Source organism: Canis aureus, chromosome X (assembly GCF_053574225.1).
Source record: "Canis aureus isolate CA01 chromosome X, VMU_Caureus_v.1.0, whole genome shotgun sequence".
Classification (NCBI taxonomy): Eukaryota; Metazoa; Chordata; class Mammalia; order Carnivora; family Canidae; genus Canis; species Canis aureus.
Genome location: NC_135649.1, coordinates 39,130,736 through 39,143,553, shown reverse-complemented (window position 1 = coordinate 39,143,553; position 12,818 = coordinate 39,130,736). Strand labels below are relative to the sequence as shown.

Below are 12,818 nucleotides of genomic sequence, written 5' to 3'. Positions count from 1 at the left end.
CACTGGGAGACACCCACAATATTAAAAGGATGCATAAGGCAAATTTCTTTTATTCTTAAAGCTGATTGTAGTGATAGACATTGATGAAATCTCTCCATTGACTGGATAACAGACCTTTTTTTTTTTTTTTGAGAGAAAGAACGGGAGAATATATGAGTGGGAGTGAGGGAGGCAGAGGGAGAGGGACAAGAAGACTGTGCTAAGAGCCGGACTCAGAACTCGATCTCATGACTCTGAGATCAGGGGCTGAGCTGAAATCAAGAGTTGGATGCTTAACCATCTGAGCTACTACCCAGGCACCCCAATGACAGATCGATCATTCTAAGAGAACATAAAAACCGTAGCCGTTTTTGCTGTATTATAGGCAGTTGAAATGATCACCAGAAATCTCCAATGCTGTGAAGATTAAATAACGCTTAGGAAATGTGAAATGAGAAACCACTTCATGATTTGATTACCTTAAAATTTTCTTCTGTTAGTCCCTCATTTGTTTTGGAATTTCTTATCATAGCGGCCACATATCTTTTGACTAAATTCCTGATAACTTCCTGGAAATTTAAAAAAAAAAAAAAAACAGAGGCATTAAGTTTTCTTCTCAGGCTCTCAGTAAAATAAGAAACATACCCAAGAAATAGAACATGCTCAGATGCCTTTGCAATAGGAAATCCTCCTGGGATCCAGTCATTTTCTGCAAAAATCCATCGGCTAAACGAAGAATTACTATGTGTCTAAATGTGGTGGCAGAGTGGGCCATGCAAGATCAAATTCACCCAAAAAAGGAACATTTCTGCCCACAGAGAAGGGAAACACAGATTCACATTTATAGAATAATGAGAGTGGAATAATCCTTGGATGGTCATGTCCAATACCCTTCCTTTCAGACTGGATTAAACTTTAACATTCCTAGTAAGATGAGAATTATTCTTTGCTCTTGTAGAATTGATAAAATCATTCTTTGGTGTCACAAAGTTTGCCGATTTCAATGTTTACTAATCGCATAATCCAGACAATTTTCTTAAGGTCAATGTACACTTCTCCTTTATAGGGATGTAAAGTAGTCTTTTTTAAAAAGACTTTATTTGAGACAGAGAGAGTAAGGGGAGGGGCAGAGAGAGAGAGGGAGAGAGAGAATCCCAAGCAAGCTTGTCCTGAGTGCAGAATGCAGCACGGGGCTCGATCCCACGCCCCTGAAATCATGACCTAAGCCAAAATCAAGAGTCGGAAGCCCAACCAACTGAGCCACCCAGGCACCTTGGGATGGTCTCTTTTTTACTTAGCTTCCTGGGAATGGCATGCACGTGGTCACTCTGCTTTGTATTAGTAACGACGATGATGATAGATAACACTTAATGACCCAGAACACATGCACACACATGCACATGCACACACAATCATTTATACATGCTCACCACTTGATTGTCTCAACAACCCCGTGAGTTGTGTTTTATCACCCCCGTTTCACAGATGAAGAAACCGAGGCTCAGTGAGGTTAAATGACTTGTTCAAGGTCACACCAACTGACCAAGAACTGTTTTTGTTTAGTCTCTGGGTCGAGCTTTACCTGATAATGTTGATTCTGTATCAGGCTGTCAGCGTGGCGTTCCTGTAATTAAAAAAGGACAGAAAGCTCCCATCAGTGGTCTCCCAGCAACTCATCCACTGGAATATATTTCTAAATATTAGGACTAGAGAATAACACAGGAGCTAAACTCCTGTGATTGGAGTGATTTTATGCTGTTTAATGTAGGGACTGTCTGGAAGGGTGGGGTAGGGATAGGGGAGATAGAAAACAGTTTTGTTTAAAAAAGAAATGTAATTTTAAAAAGCCTTACTGTGAAGCTTCTCAAGTTATGCCTTCTCCGTCTACCATCAGGATCTCTTTTGGGGCAGAAGGTATTGTTGAACCAGTTACCAAGGTATAGAAATGACTTGGGACTGGGGATGATGTTGAAAGGAGGTGGCAAGGTGCCGCCTTCATCAAAGTAACTCATCCAGAGCTTCGTCCTTGCAAACTTCCACTCAATATCAGCATGATCCTGTGAAAGAGAGATGTTCAAGAATTTGGAATGGAAAACTTGCAAAATGCACACATGACTTGTTCTAAAAGTTCATCTTGCTTCTATAGAGGGCAATCTGTCAGTTGGTATGAAAATTCAAATTATACATTTCCCAGGACCCGGTAATCCTACTTTTAGAGATTTAGCTTATCATTATACTTGCAAAAAGGTGTGTGCATAGGGTCATTCACTGTAGCACCATAGCTTGTCATAGCAAAACAACTGGCAACGACCTAAATATCCAACAGTGGGAGACTCTTTAAATAAATGATGTTCTGTCCACAAAATGGCTTGCAATATAGCTATTGCAAATATAGTAGGTCTATTACCATTTTTATATCTGGAACATTTATATGTATATATGCACTTATCCATATATCTAAGAGCTCCAAGACCTGGAAGTGCAAAAAGCAGCATAAAACATCTATTGTGTACAATGATGGCATTTATGCAACTGAAGAACCCTTTATATTACATGCTTACATGTTCTAGACAGGTACATACCAAACTGTCAACAGTGGTTATTTTTAAGGAGTGGAATTGGTTGGGGAAGGATTTTTTTAAAAAGATTTATTTATTTTTTATTTCATAGAGAAAGAGAGTGTGTGGGTGGTGAGAGGGAAAGGACCTCCTAAGCCGACTCCCAGTGGATCATGGAGCCCGATGGGGCCTCCATCCCAGGACCCATGAAATCACGACCTGAGCCAAAACCGAGAGCTGGACGCTCAAATAACAAGCCACCCAGGCATAGTGAGGCTTTTTTTTTTTCTAATTTTGCGTCGTTGAGGTATGATTTCCATAGAGTAAAATGGACCCATTGGAGGTGTTCTATGAGTTTTGACAAGTGTATATACCTGTGTAACCACCATCGTAATCAAGATACACACAGACACACACACACACACACACACACACACACACACACCTTTTTAGGAGTTTTGAGATCTGGATGGACTGCTGTAACCACCACAGTCAGGATACACAACAATCCCACCACCTTCCCCAAATTCCCTTGTAATCAATCTCTCCCCAACTCCTAGCCCCTGGCAACCACTGCTCCAATCCCCAATGCTTTAGTTTGCCTCTTCCAAGATACTAGATAAATGGAATCATACAGTAAATAACCTTTAAAAAAAGATTTTATCTATTCATTTGGCAGAGAGAGAGAGAAAGAGAGGGAACAAGCAGGAGGAGCGGCAGGCAGGAAAGGAAGAAGTTGCCTCCCCGCTGAGCAGAGAGCCCAATGCGGGACTCGATCTCAGGACTCCAGGATCATTACCTGAGCCAAAGGCAGACGCTTCACTGACTGAACCACCCTGGCACCCCCATAGATAACCTTTTTGAAACTGGCTTTGAGATTCATCTACCTCCCATTTTAGTGCTGAGTGATTTTCCGTTATATGGATGAAGTTTGTTCATTCACTTCTTGAAGAACATTTGGGTTGTTTCTAGTTTTTGCAAGTGTGACTAAAGCTGCTCTGAATGTACATGTACAAGTTTTTTGTTGAACCTAAGTTTAACCTCTCTAGCTTAATTAGCTAGGGTGGTATTGCAATCACATGGTAATTGTACGTTTAACTTTATAATGAACTGCCAAACTGTCTTCCTGAGTCGCTGTGCAGTTTTTCAAATTCCCACTGCTTGCCCTGTAACTTCCTTAGCACTTACCAGGTTTTTATTTTTATTTTTTTTATCAAGTTTTTAGTTCCACTTTGTTAACAGAAAGGATTATAGTAGTTTCAGATTCACGATATAGTGATTTGGCACTTCCCTACATCACCAAGTGCCATTTGTCATGGTTTTTTTTTTATTTTTATTTATTTATGATAGGCACACAGTGAGAGAGAGAGAGACAGAGACACAGGCAGAGGGAGAAGCAGGCTCCATGCACCGGGAGCCCGACGTGGGATTCGATCCCGGGTCTCCAGGATCGCGCCCTGGGCCAAAGGCAGGCGCCAAACCGCTGCGCCACCCAGGGATCCCCCATTTGTCATGATTTTAAAGTTTAGCCATTCTAACAGATAAGTAGTTGGTGCTCATTATGATTTTAAGATGCATTTCCCAACTAGCTAATATTGTTGAGCATCTTTTCATATGCCCAATATCTATATATCCTCTGTGGTGAAGTGTCTATTCAGATCCTTTGCCCAGAACTCATTCTGTTCAAAACACATTTTTATTGTGTTGTTTTCTTGCAAGTGTATTTTGATAGTTTTTTTACTATACAGGCGTACCTCAGAGATATAGCAGTCTCAGTTCCAGACCATCACAATAAAACAAATCTCACAATAAATAAAGCAAGTCAAATGAATTTTTCATTTTGTAGTGCATATAAAAATTATGTTCATACTATACTGTCATCTGTTAAGTGTGCAATAGCATCATATTCAAAAAACAATGTGCATACTTTAATTAGAAAGTACTTTAAAGATTTATTTATTTTAGAAGGAGAGAGAGTGTGTAGGGCGGGGGGGCAGAGGGAGAAGGAGAGAGAAAAAATTCTTAAGCAGACTCTCCGTTGAGCATGGAGCCTGATGTGGGGCTTGATCCCAGGATACTGAGATCATGACCTGAGCCGAAACCAAGAGTCGTAGGCTTAACTGACCAAGCCACCCAGACTCCCCAATTGAAAGTACTTTATTGCTAAAAAATGGTAACCTGAGCTTTCAGCAAGTCAGAGACTGAAATAGATCACCATAACAAATATAATAATAATGAATATGTTTGAAACATTCCAAGAATTTCCAACATGTGAGACAGAGACAAAAAGTGAGCAAATGCTGTTGGAAAAACGGTGCCAATGGACTTGCTTGATGCAGGGTTGCCGCAGATCTTCAATTTGTAAAAAAAACACCGTATCTGCAAAGCACAATAAAATGAGGTATGCTTATATTCTGGATACAAGCTCTTTGTCAGGAATGTGACTTGCAAAAGTTTTTTGCCCATCTGCATCTTGTCTTTTCATACATTCAGTGGTGTCTTCCATAGTGCAATGTATTAATTTCAGTGAAGTGAAATTTATCATTTGGTCTGAGGATCTTAGTCTCTTGCTGGCTATTGGCTGAAGACCTTCCTCAGTTCCTTGCCACATGGGCTTCTCCATAGGACAGCTCATAACATGGCAGCAGGCTTCATTCAGTGGTAGTGAATGAGAAGAGCCATGGTCTTCATGTAACCTAATCTCTGAAGTGACATCACTTCTGCCATATTCTATTTGTTAGAATTGAGTCCCTAGCTCATAGTCAAGGGGAAAAGATTGTATAAGGGTTCACATGCCAGAAACTGGGGATCAGTGGGGGCCATCTCAGAAGCTTCTTACCACAGTATTACTTTCCAGAAATTGAGAAAATGAATGACTATAATCTTGAGTAACAAATCTTTTTCTAAGTCGTGTGGTTTATGATTCTTTGCTGTTGATAAAATATAAAGCGAACCTAACCAAGCTGTCAGATAATAGATTATTAAAATATTATTTCATGAAAAATCGTTACGTGGCTTTTTGGCATGTAACTCAGAGTTAAAAAAAATTGAGTGACAATGGCATAATAAAACTGTCCATTCAGATGTACTTATTAATATGAAAAGGTTTCTTAGCACTTACTTTTATAAAAATAGAAAAATATAGTTGATGCTGAATTGTGTTCCTGAATATTACTTAATATTCTATGGCTATAATAACTGAATTTATTGAAAATGAATTTCTTAAATATGTGAATAAGGTGTGAAATGAAAAACCCTATTCACATATTTAAGAAATTCATTTCCAATAAAAATGTATTTTTATGTCTTAGTTATTTACCAAAATTTGTTTTGTTTTTTTTTTTTTTGAGCTGTTTTGTACTGCTAGCTGTGGAAGCATAACTAAAGTCAAAGGAAATGTTTTAACGTTTATTACCTTCTGGCCACAGGAAATAAAAAATTAAAATTTAATTTATATTTTTGTTATGAAGAACTATTATAGGGTGAACAAAGTAATAAAATACTTAAAGCAAAAATTGTACAACATTAGGATAAAATTCTGTGGGGATATGAATAGAAATAAGAATTTAAGAAGGAAAGGAATGATGTAAACTTTGTGCCCTTAAAGATTTTAGCCATTTAATTTTTAAATACATGTTTATGAGTCACAAATCACTATGGTATTCAGAGTTCATTGGATACATTTAAATGAGTGATCAGGTAGTTTTATTTCAAATGTCAAAATTTACCACATTCCAGAAATTATATCACTTGCAATGGTTTAAACTTATGACATATCTAGATTTCAACCTGAAAATGTATAAAAGGATATATATTTTTCCCTCCAAATTCATTAGAGAGTATGCTTGAAAAACACTTGAATTGCCCCTGATGAGACCCAGAACTAAGACAGTTTCAGTATATAAATTGTACACACATGCACATATATGTGCACAATTATTGGTATAGTAACTATCACTGCCTTGCAATCTTGCCTTGAGAGACAATGGTGCTGTAGGCAAACTGGCATGCAGTGGAGGACCGAGGTTCTTTCCACTGCATTTCTGAGCCCATAACACCAGAAACAAACCTTGAATTTTTCGTTTTACCCTTTGATGGCCCCAAATAGCCCATCTTTCATCCACGGATGTTTCCGTAGTTCCTGAAATGAAGTGACTATTCAATAAGTATTTCTTAAGATGAACTGAGTCACATTTTCAAACTTGCCTAGATAACCTGGTATCTGGAAATGCTCTTTTCTTTTTCTTAATTCCTGTGTGAGTTAAGGTTTTTGTGCTTTAAACTCTAGGAAGTTATTACCTTTTTAAAAATTTTTTTTTAATTTTTAATTTTTATTTTTTTAACTTTTTTTAAAGTAGTCTAAAATTCTGAGGGGAAAAATGTATTTAATCTCAAAAAAGAATAGAGTTGTACGGTGGGCCAAGTTATAAGCCATAGATATCTTTTTGAGCTCAGGAGTCTTTCTGGTGTCCCTTATTGTCCCTATCCCATTCAGGTAGAAGATATGATTTTGGCTAAGCATTTTGCAATCAGCTCAAGTACCCCCATTACTACCATTCCATGCCCCTAAGACTCAGGTGAGCTCAGGTTGGGAATTACTATGTACTAATTTAGCAGAGAAGTTATTGCAAATTACTCTCTTTTATTTATTTATTTGTTTGTTTATTTATTTATTTATTTATTTATTTATTTATTTGAGACACAGAGAAAGAGGCAAAGACAGAGGCAGAGGGAGAAGCAGGCTCCATGCAGGGAGCCCGATGCCGGACTTGATTCTGGGACTCTGGGATCACGCCTTAGGCAAAAGGCAGACGCTCAACTGCTGAGCCACCCAGGCGTCCCCAAGTTACTCTCTTAATAGTCCTTTTCCATTCATTTATCATGTATCAATTCATGGTCCACTTAGCCTCCATTTTTTGATTCCTATGTTGAGCAATGAACTACTACATTACAGGTACTCTGCTAGGTGCTGGGTTTAGAGAGATGACTGCACAGTAGTGGTGGCAGGAGTATCACACAGAACATGATTAGTATACAGAATTAACACCTGAGTCCTAAAGATCTGGAAATAATAGACCACCTGGCAGGATTAAACAGTGTGAGCTGTAAAGTGATTAGTAAGTATTTACTCATACATTCACTCATTCATCAATATATATAGACACTAGGTATTAGGACTGTAGCAGTGAGCAACTGGTCAAAAAGATGATTTGGCATGTAGAAATCTGTCTTATTTTCAATCTGTCAATTTCAAGGCGCTAATTTGAATTGCAAAATGATAGATGTGGCTTTTGTAGTTGTATTTGTCTACAGCTTCCTTGAATGTATGATGCCCAAAAGGTTTTTATACAACTGCACGAGGCTAGCCTTTCACCTTTCGTGATGGACAAATAAGACACTATTTCTTTGCTTATTTTCAGTGTTGGGTTCTCATACTCTCTGCCCTACCCTTTCTGCTCAACTATTACATCCTCCACGATCAGCCGCTGTTAGAACCCTACCAAATGGGTTCTTTTGTGTAAGATACACTTATACAACCAGAGACTGTGGTTTTCCTCTTCCACACTTTCCAAAATATTCAGGACTTTGGTGCTACCATAAGTTGCTCTTCATGACACATAGATTTACATATGTGTTCTATGTCATGTGTGCCGTGCATTGCCTTTGAGATAGTCAGGTCCTGTAGAGCAGACCAGGCCTCTATTTTACATTATCTCCATTCACTATCCCAGTGTGACTGTAGAACATACCCTCACATGTTGCTGACTGGCTCAGATTCTGAACACATGGCCACAGCTAGGTCAAATGAACACATCTGTTCAATTTCACATTTCTCAACAAATCCAAGCTCAAGGTTATTTTCCTTGCAATCAAACCACACGGCCCATTTCTTACCAGCTATTGACAAATTTTTGTGCACTCTCTTAGATCTCCTGCCAGCAACCATCTTGCTGTAGCAAATTGGAAAGCTTTATAACATAATGCTAAGGGAGAGTGGCAGGCATAGACATAGCAAAGCAGAGCTAATAATAACTGTTAAGGAGAAAAGCTACTCTCAAGAAATCTTGGGCCTAATGGCAGGCTGGGGGGAGGGTGATTTTGAGTAAGGGGATATTTTGGCATTTTTCACATTAAAGAGTAGCTGCTAACTTCATCTGGGCAAAGGACCCACTCTGTTTTCCCTATAAGGGGAAAGCAACACAAATTGCTGTGGGTACACACACTCCAAACTGAGGCGAGAAAATTCACTTCCCTGGCATTTCAAGGGAAGCCTACCTCCCTTGGAGCACTTCCTTCTCCGTTAGAATTCAGGGCACACTTCTCAAAGGTTGGTGTGCATATGGGGCATTTGTTAAAAATGCAGATTTCTGGACCTTGCCCAATGTTATACGTTGCATTGTGGTTTTGCCTCAAAGCTAAAAATGCCATTTTGAAACGATGTAAGCATTTAAAATATATCATAGTTTTCTCCATTTTTGTTTGAATTCAGTTAAAAAATATACAGGAATCTTCAGAATATGGAAGTAGTCCAGATCTCTTGGAAGCCCTGAGGTAGAGCAAGTCCCCTCAGTGAGTATCACCATTCTCGGGACACCTGGGTGGCTCAGCGGTTGAGCGTCTGCCTTTGGCTCAGGGCGTGATCCTGGAGACCGAGGATCGAGTTCTGCATCAGGCTCTCTGCATGAAGCCTGCTTCTCTCTCTGTCTCTCTGTCTCTCTCTCTCTCTCTGTCTCTCTGTCTCTCTCATGAATAAATAAAATCTTAAAAAAAATAGTATCGCCATTCTCTTCCAGTGCCCTCACCTCCAGTTTATTACGCATGTACGCATGTGCAGTGGTCTAGAGGGAGGCCGGTTCCCTGTCACTAAGGGATCAGCAGTCCTCCTCTCTTCCCCAAGGTGGCCAGGTGGTTAGAATGTCCTGTTCCCATCACTCTGGAGCCTGCTGAGAGTGACTCTGATGCTGGTGATGCTGGTGTATCAACTTTACAGCCTTTGCACCGTAGTTCTGACACCTCCTCAATAGTCCAATTAGCCCTTCTCAGACTGCAAGAGCCCCTTCACTGGGTGTTTACAAACAGGTCCTTCTCCCTACGGAACATATGCAGTTGTCTAGTGGGTGGCCATTTTGTCTTCCCGCACCCCCTCCCCAGGCATGAAACACCTGCGCATCCCTGTCCATGATTATGTTGCTAAGTGGTTGCTCTGACCACTTGGGGGCTTGGTTGTGTCACTGTTTTACTGGTTACCCAGCTTCCAGCCCTAGAACAACTTCAGCACGCAGAGGTGGGGGTTGGGGGAGAACTTTCCAGAAAGAGGTAACACTATGAAAAGTGAGGCAGCATAGAGCGGTTGAGCGTAGCTATTGAAGTTAATTGAACTTCTTGGGATTTGTCAACATCAGTGGTTCTCAAGTTTCAGTGAATATTAGACATGGCTGGGGGGGGGCTTGCCAAAATGCAGATTCCTGGACCCCACTTCAGACCCACAAACACTGATGATGCTGTGGGGATGGGAGGTCTGAAAATCTACATTGTTTAATAAGCCTCTTTGGCTGATATTGATGCAGGTGTTTGTTGACGACACTTTTGGAAACATTAATCCTGCGATTCTACCTGCTAGTTCAGGTGTATTCAGCAGCCCAAAGCAGCAGACCAGCAGCTTTGCCTCCTCCCTTGTCTATCCCTATCTTTCCATGGATAACCCCTCCACCCCAGCCCAGCTTCCATCCCTCTCTAGATGGGACAGTGGGAAATATAGTTGTACACCCCCAAAGATAATGTCATGAGGCCACCCAGCAACATGAACAAAGCTGGCTTATCAGGCTACTATGGAAGGAGTACAGTGTGCAGGAAGGAGAGGTAAAGGCAGCTCCATAGCCTTTCTTAATGTGTGCACAATACAGTCAACGAGCTGAAAGGTGCCCGGGAGGATATTTGATGGTCCTTGAGGCTTGGTACTCTCTGAGTTTTCATTTTGGTGGCGTGGGGTTGGGGTGGGGCTGATAATGTTTAACATTGCAGAATTATTATTTTTTCTTTTGGTTTTATTGACATATAAATTGGCATATATTACCATATAAGTTTAAGGCATACAACACAATGATTTGACCTATGTATATTTACCACAATAAGTTTAATTAACATCCTCATACAGATACACAAAATATTCTTTCCTTGTGGTAAGAACTTGTACTATCTAGTCTTACCAATTTTCAATATATACTGTATATGTGTGTTTATATATATGTGTATGTGTATATATGTGTATATATATATATATATATATATTCGTATATATACCAATATATACTAGTAGTGTTAACTGTAGTTGTCATATTGGACGTTACATTCCCAGTATTTATTTATCTTAGAACTGGAAGTGGATGCCTTTTGACCACCTTCCTCCAATTTTCCCTCCAGTGACCACAGATCTGATCTCTTTTTCTATGAGTTTTTTTTTGAGTTTTATTATTTTTTTATTTTTAAAGATTTTATTTATTTATTCATGAGAGACACAGAGAGAGAGAGAGAGAGGCAGAGACATAGGCAGAGGGAGAAGCAGGCTCCATGCAGGGAGCCCAATGTGGGACTCCATCCCAGGACTTCAGGATCACGCCCTGGGCTGAAGGCAGGTGCTAAACCACTGAGCCACCTGGGCTTCCCTTTGAGTTTTATTTTTTAAGATTGCACATAAATCTAAAAATTTAAAATTTGTAAAATAATTTAAAATATTTAAATATATTTCACTGAGGACAATGAAAATGGCAGGAAAAACAACAACAACAACAACAATAACAGCTGTAAATTGATTCGGTGCACTAGGTCCCTGAGACTGCAGAAGGATCTACTTTCCACCTTCTAAAATGGTCCTTTGAGGTCCTCACAAGCATCACTGGGTTTTATTTAGCTTCCATTTAGTAAATGGAACAGAAGCACACTTGTAAAAACAGTACAGGGTCCCAAACAATAGACTGTTATGTTTCTCTCTCTGATTTCAAGGGACATGGCAGGAAAAGTGGCAAACAAGTTAGTGAGAGCACTGTATCACTGGAAATCCCTCCTCGGTGATCCACCTCTGACCCACTCTGCTGCTTTCAAAGAAATCATCTACTATCTGAGGTTCACAATGACATTTGGGCAGCTTTAAGTTCCTAAATTCTTGTGAAATCAACCAGTGGGATTGCAGTCCCTTACTCTCTTGTCAGACAACCTCTGTTGTCATCTTGCCTGTTTCAGTGATCTTCCTCTTCTTCCTCCCTGTCCTACCCAAGGGTGGGGTGAGGGTGGGGGAGGGGAAGAAACAAGAGGGACACTCAGCATAACTGGATGCTGGAGATTAAAAATGTGGTTCTTTTCCAGTAGACACCTACCCCTCTCAGTTGTTATGTAAGAGAGGTGGGCCTCAGTGGAGTAGCACACAGCCTAGGTGAGTTTGTGGTTGTTGTTTTTTTTTTATTTATTTTTTTATTTATTTTTATTTATTTATGATAGTCACACAGAGAGAGAGAGAGAGGCAGAGACACAGGCAGAGGGAGAAGCAGGCTCCATGCACCGGGAGCCCGATGTGGGATTCGATCCTGGGTCTCCAGGATCGTGCCCTGGGCCAAAGGCAGGTGCCAAACCGCTGCGCCACCCAGGGATCCCGTGGTTGTTGTTTTTTAAGTAGGATCCATGCTGGGCCCGAACTCACAACTATGAGATCAAGACCTGGGCTGAGATCACGAGGCAGATGCTCAGCTGACTAAGCCACCCAGGTGCCCCAGCATAGGTAAATTTTGCCTGAGGAACAGCACTGTACAAGCCTCTGGGTAATACATGAAATATGTAGATCATAGTTGAGACTTGGAAACAAGCTATGTTACTTCCTCTAGGCCTCCAGTTTATCACTGCAAAAATTGTTCTCGTGAAATCTCAGGTGGTCCTCAAAGCAAATAAGCTCTAATTGGACTCTCAGGTCCTACTGAGCTCAGTTGATGGAGCCAACATCCTGGACCCCCGATATCCTGACAAGGTGTGCTGGCCATCATGGCATGGAGACCCTCTTAGCACTTTCTAGAGCCACTGTCTTCTCTATGTAAGTGCTTTCTTGCCAGTTTCAAACACGAGGGGCCAGAAAATAAAATGCCAAGTGTTTCACCTTTAGCTTGCTCCTGGGAAAAAGACATCAGACAGCCAGACTTCATTTGTCTAGAGCTTTACGCTTTTCCAGGCACTTTGACATTTTCTCTTTTGATTCTCAGACCCACCCTGTGCAGTTGGCAGTACACTTGTTGTGATGTT

At 40.4% G+C, this 12,818-nt stretch overlaps 1 protein-coding gene across 1 annotated transcript in view; it reads right to left on the bottom strand.

The window, feature by feature from the left end:
• TRPC5 (transient receptor potential cation channel subfamily C member 5) overlaps positions 1 to 12,818 on the bottom strand; it is a 173,320-nt gene that overhangs the window by 12,273 nt on the left and 148,229 nt on the right. The window contains exons 8-10 of the mRNA XM_077889923.1: positions 1,833 to 2,036; positions 1,562 to 1,603; positions 459 to 548 (exon numbers count right to left, since the gene is read on the bottom strand). Of these exons, the coding sequence (XP_077746049.1) occupies positions 459 to 548; positions 1,562 to 1,603; positions 1,833 to 2,036 (336 nt within the window). The remainder of the gene's footprint in view (positions 1 to 458; positions 549 to 1,561; positions 1,604 to 1,832; positions 2,037 to 12,818) is intronic.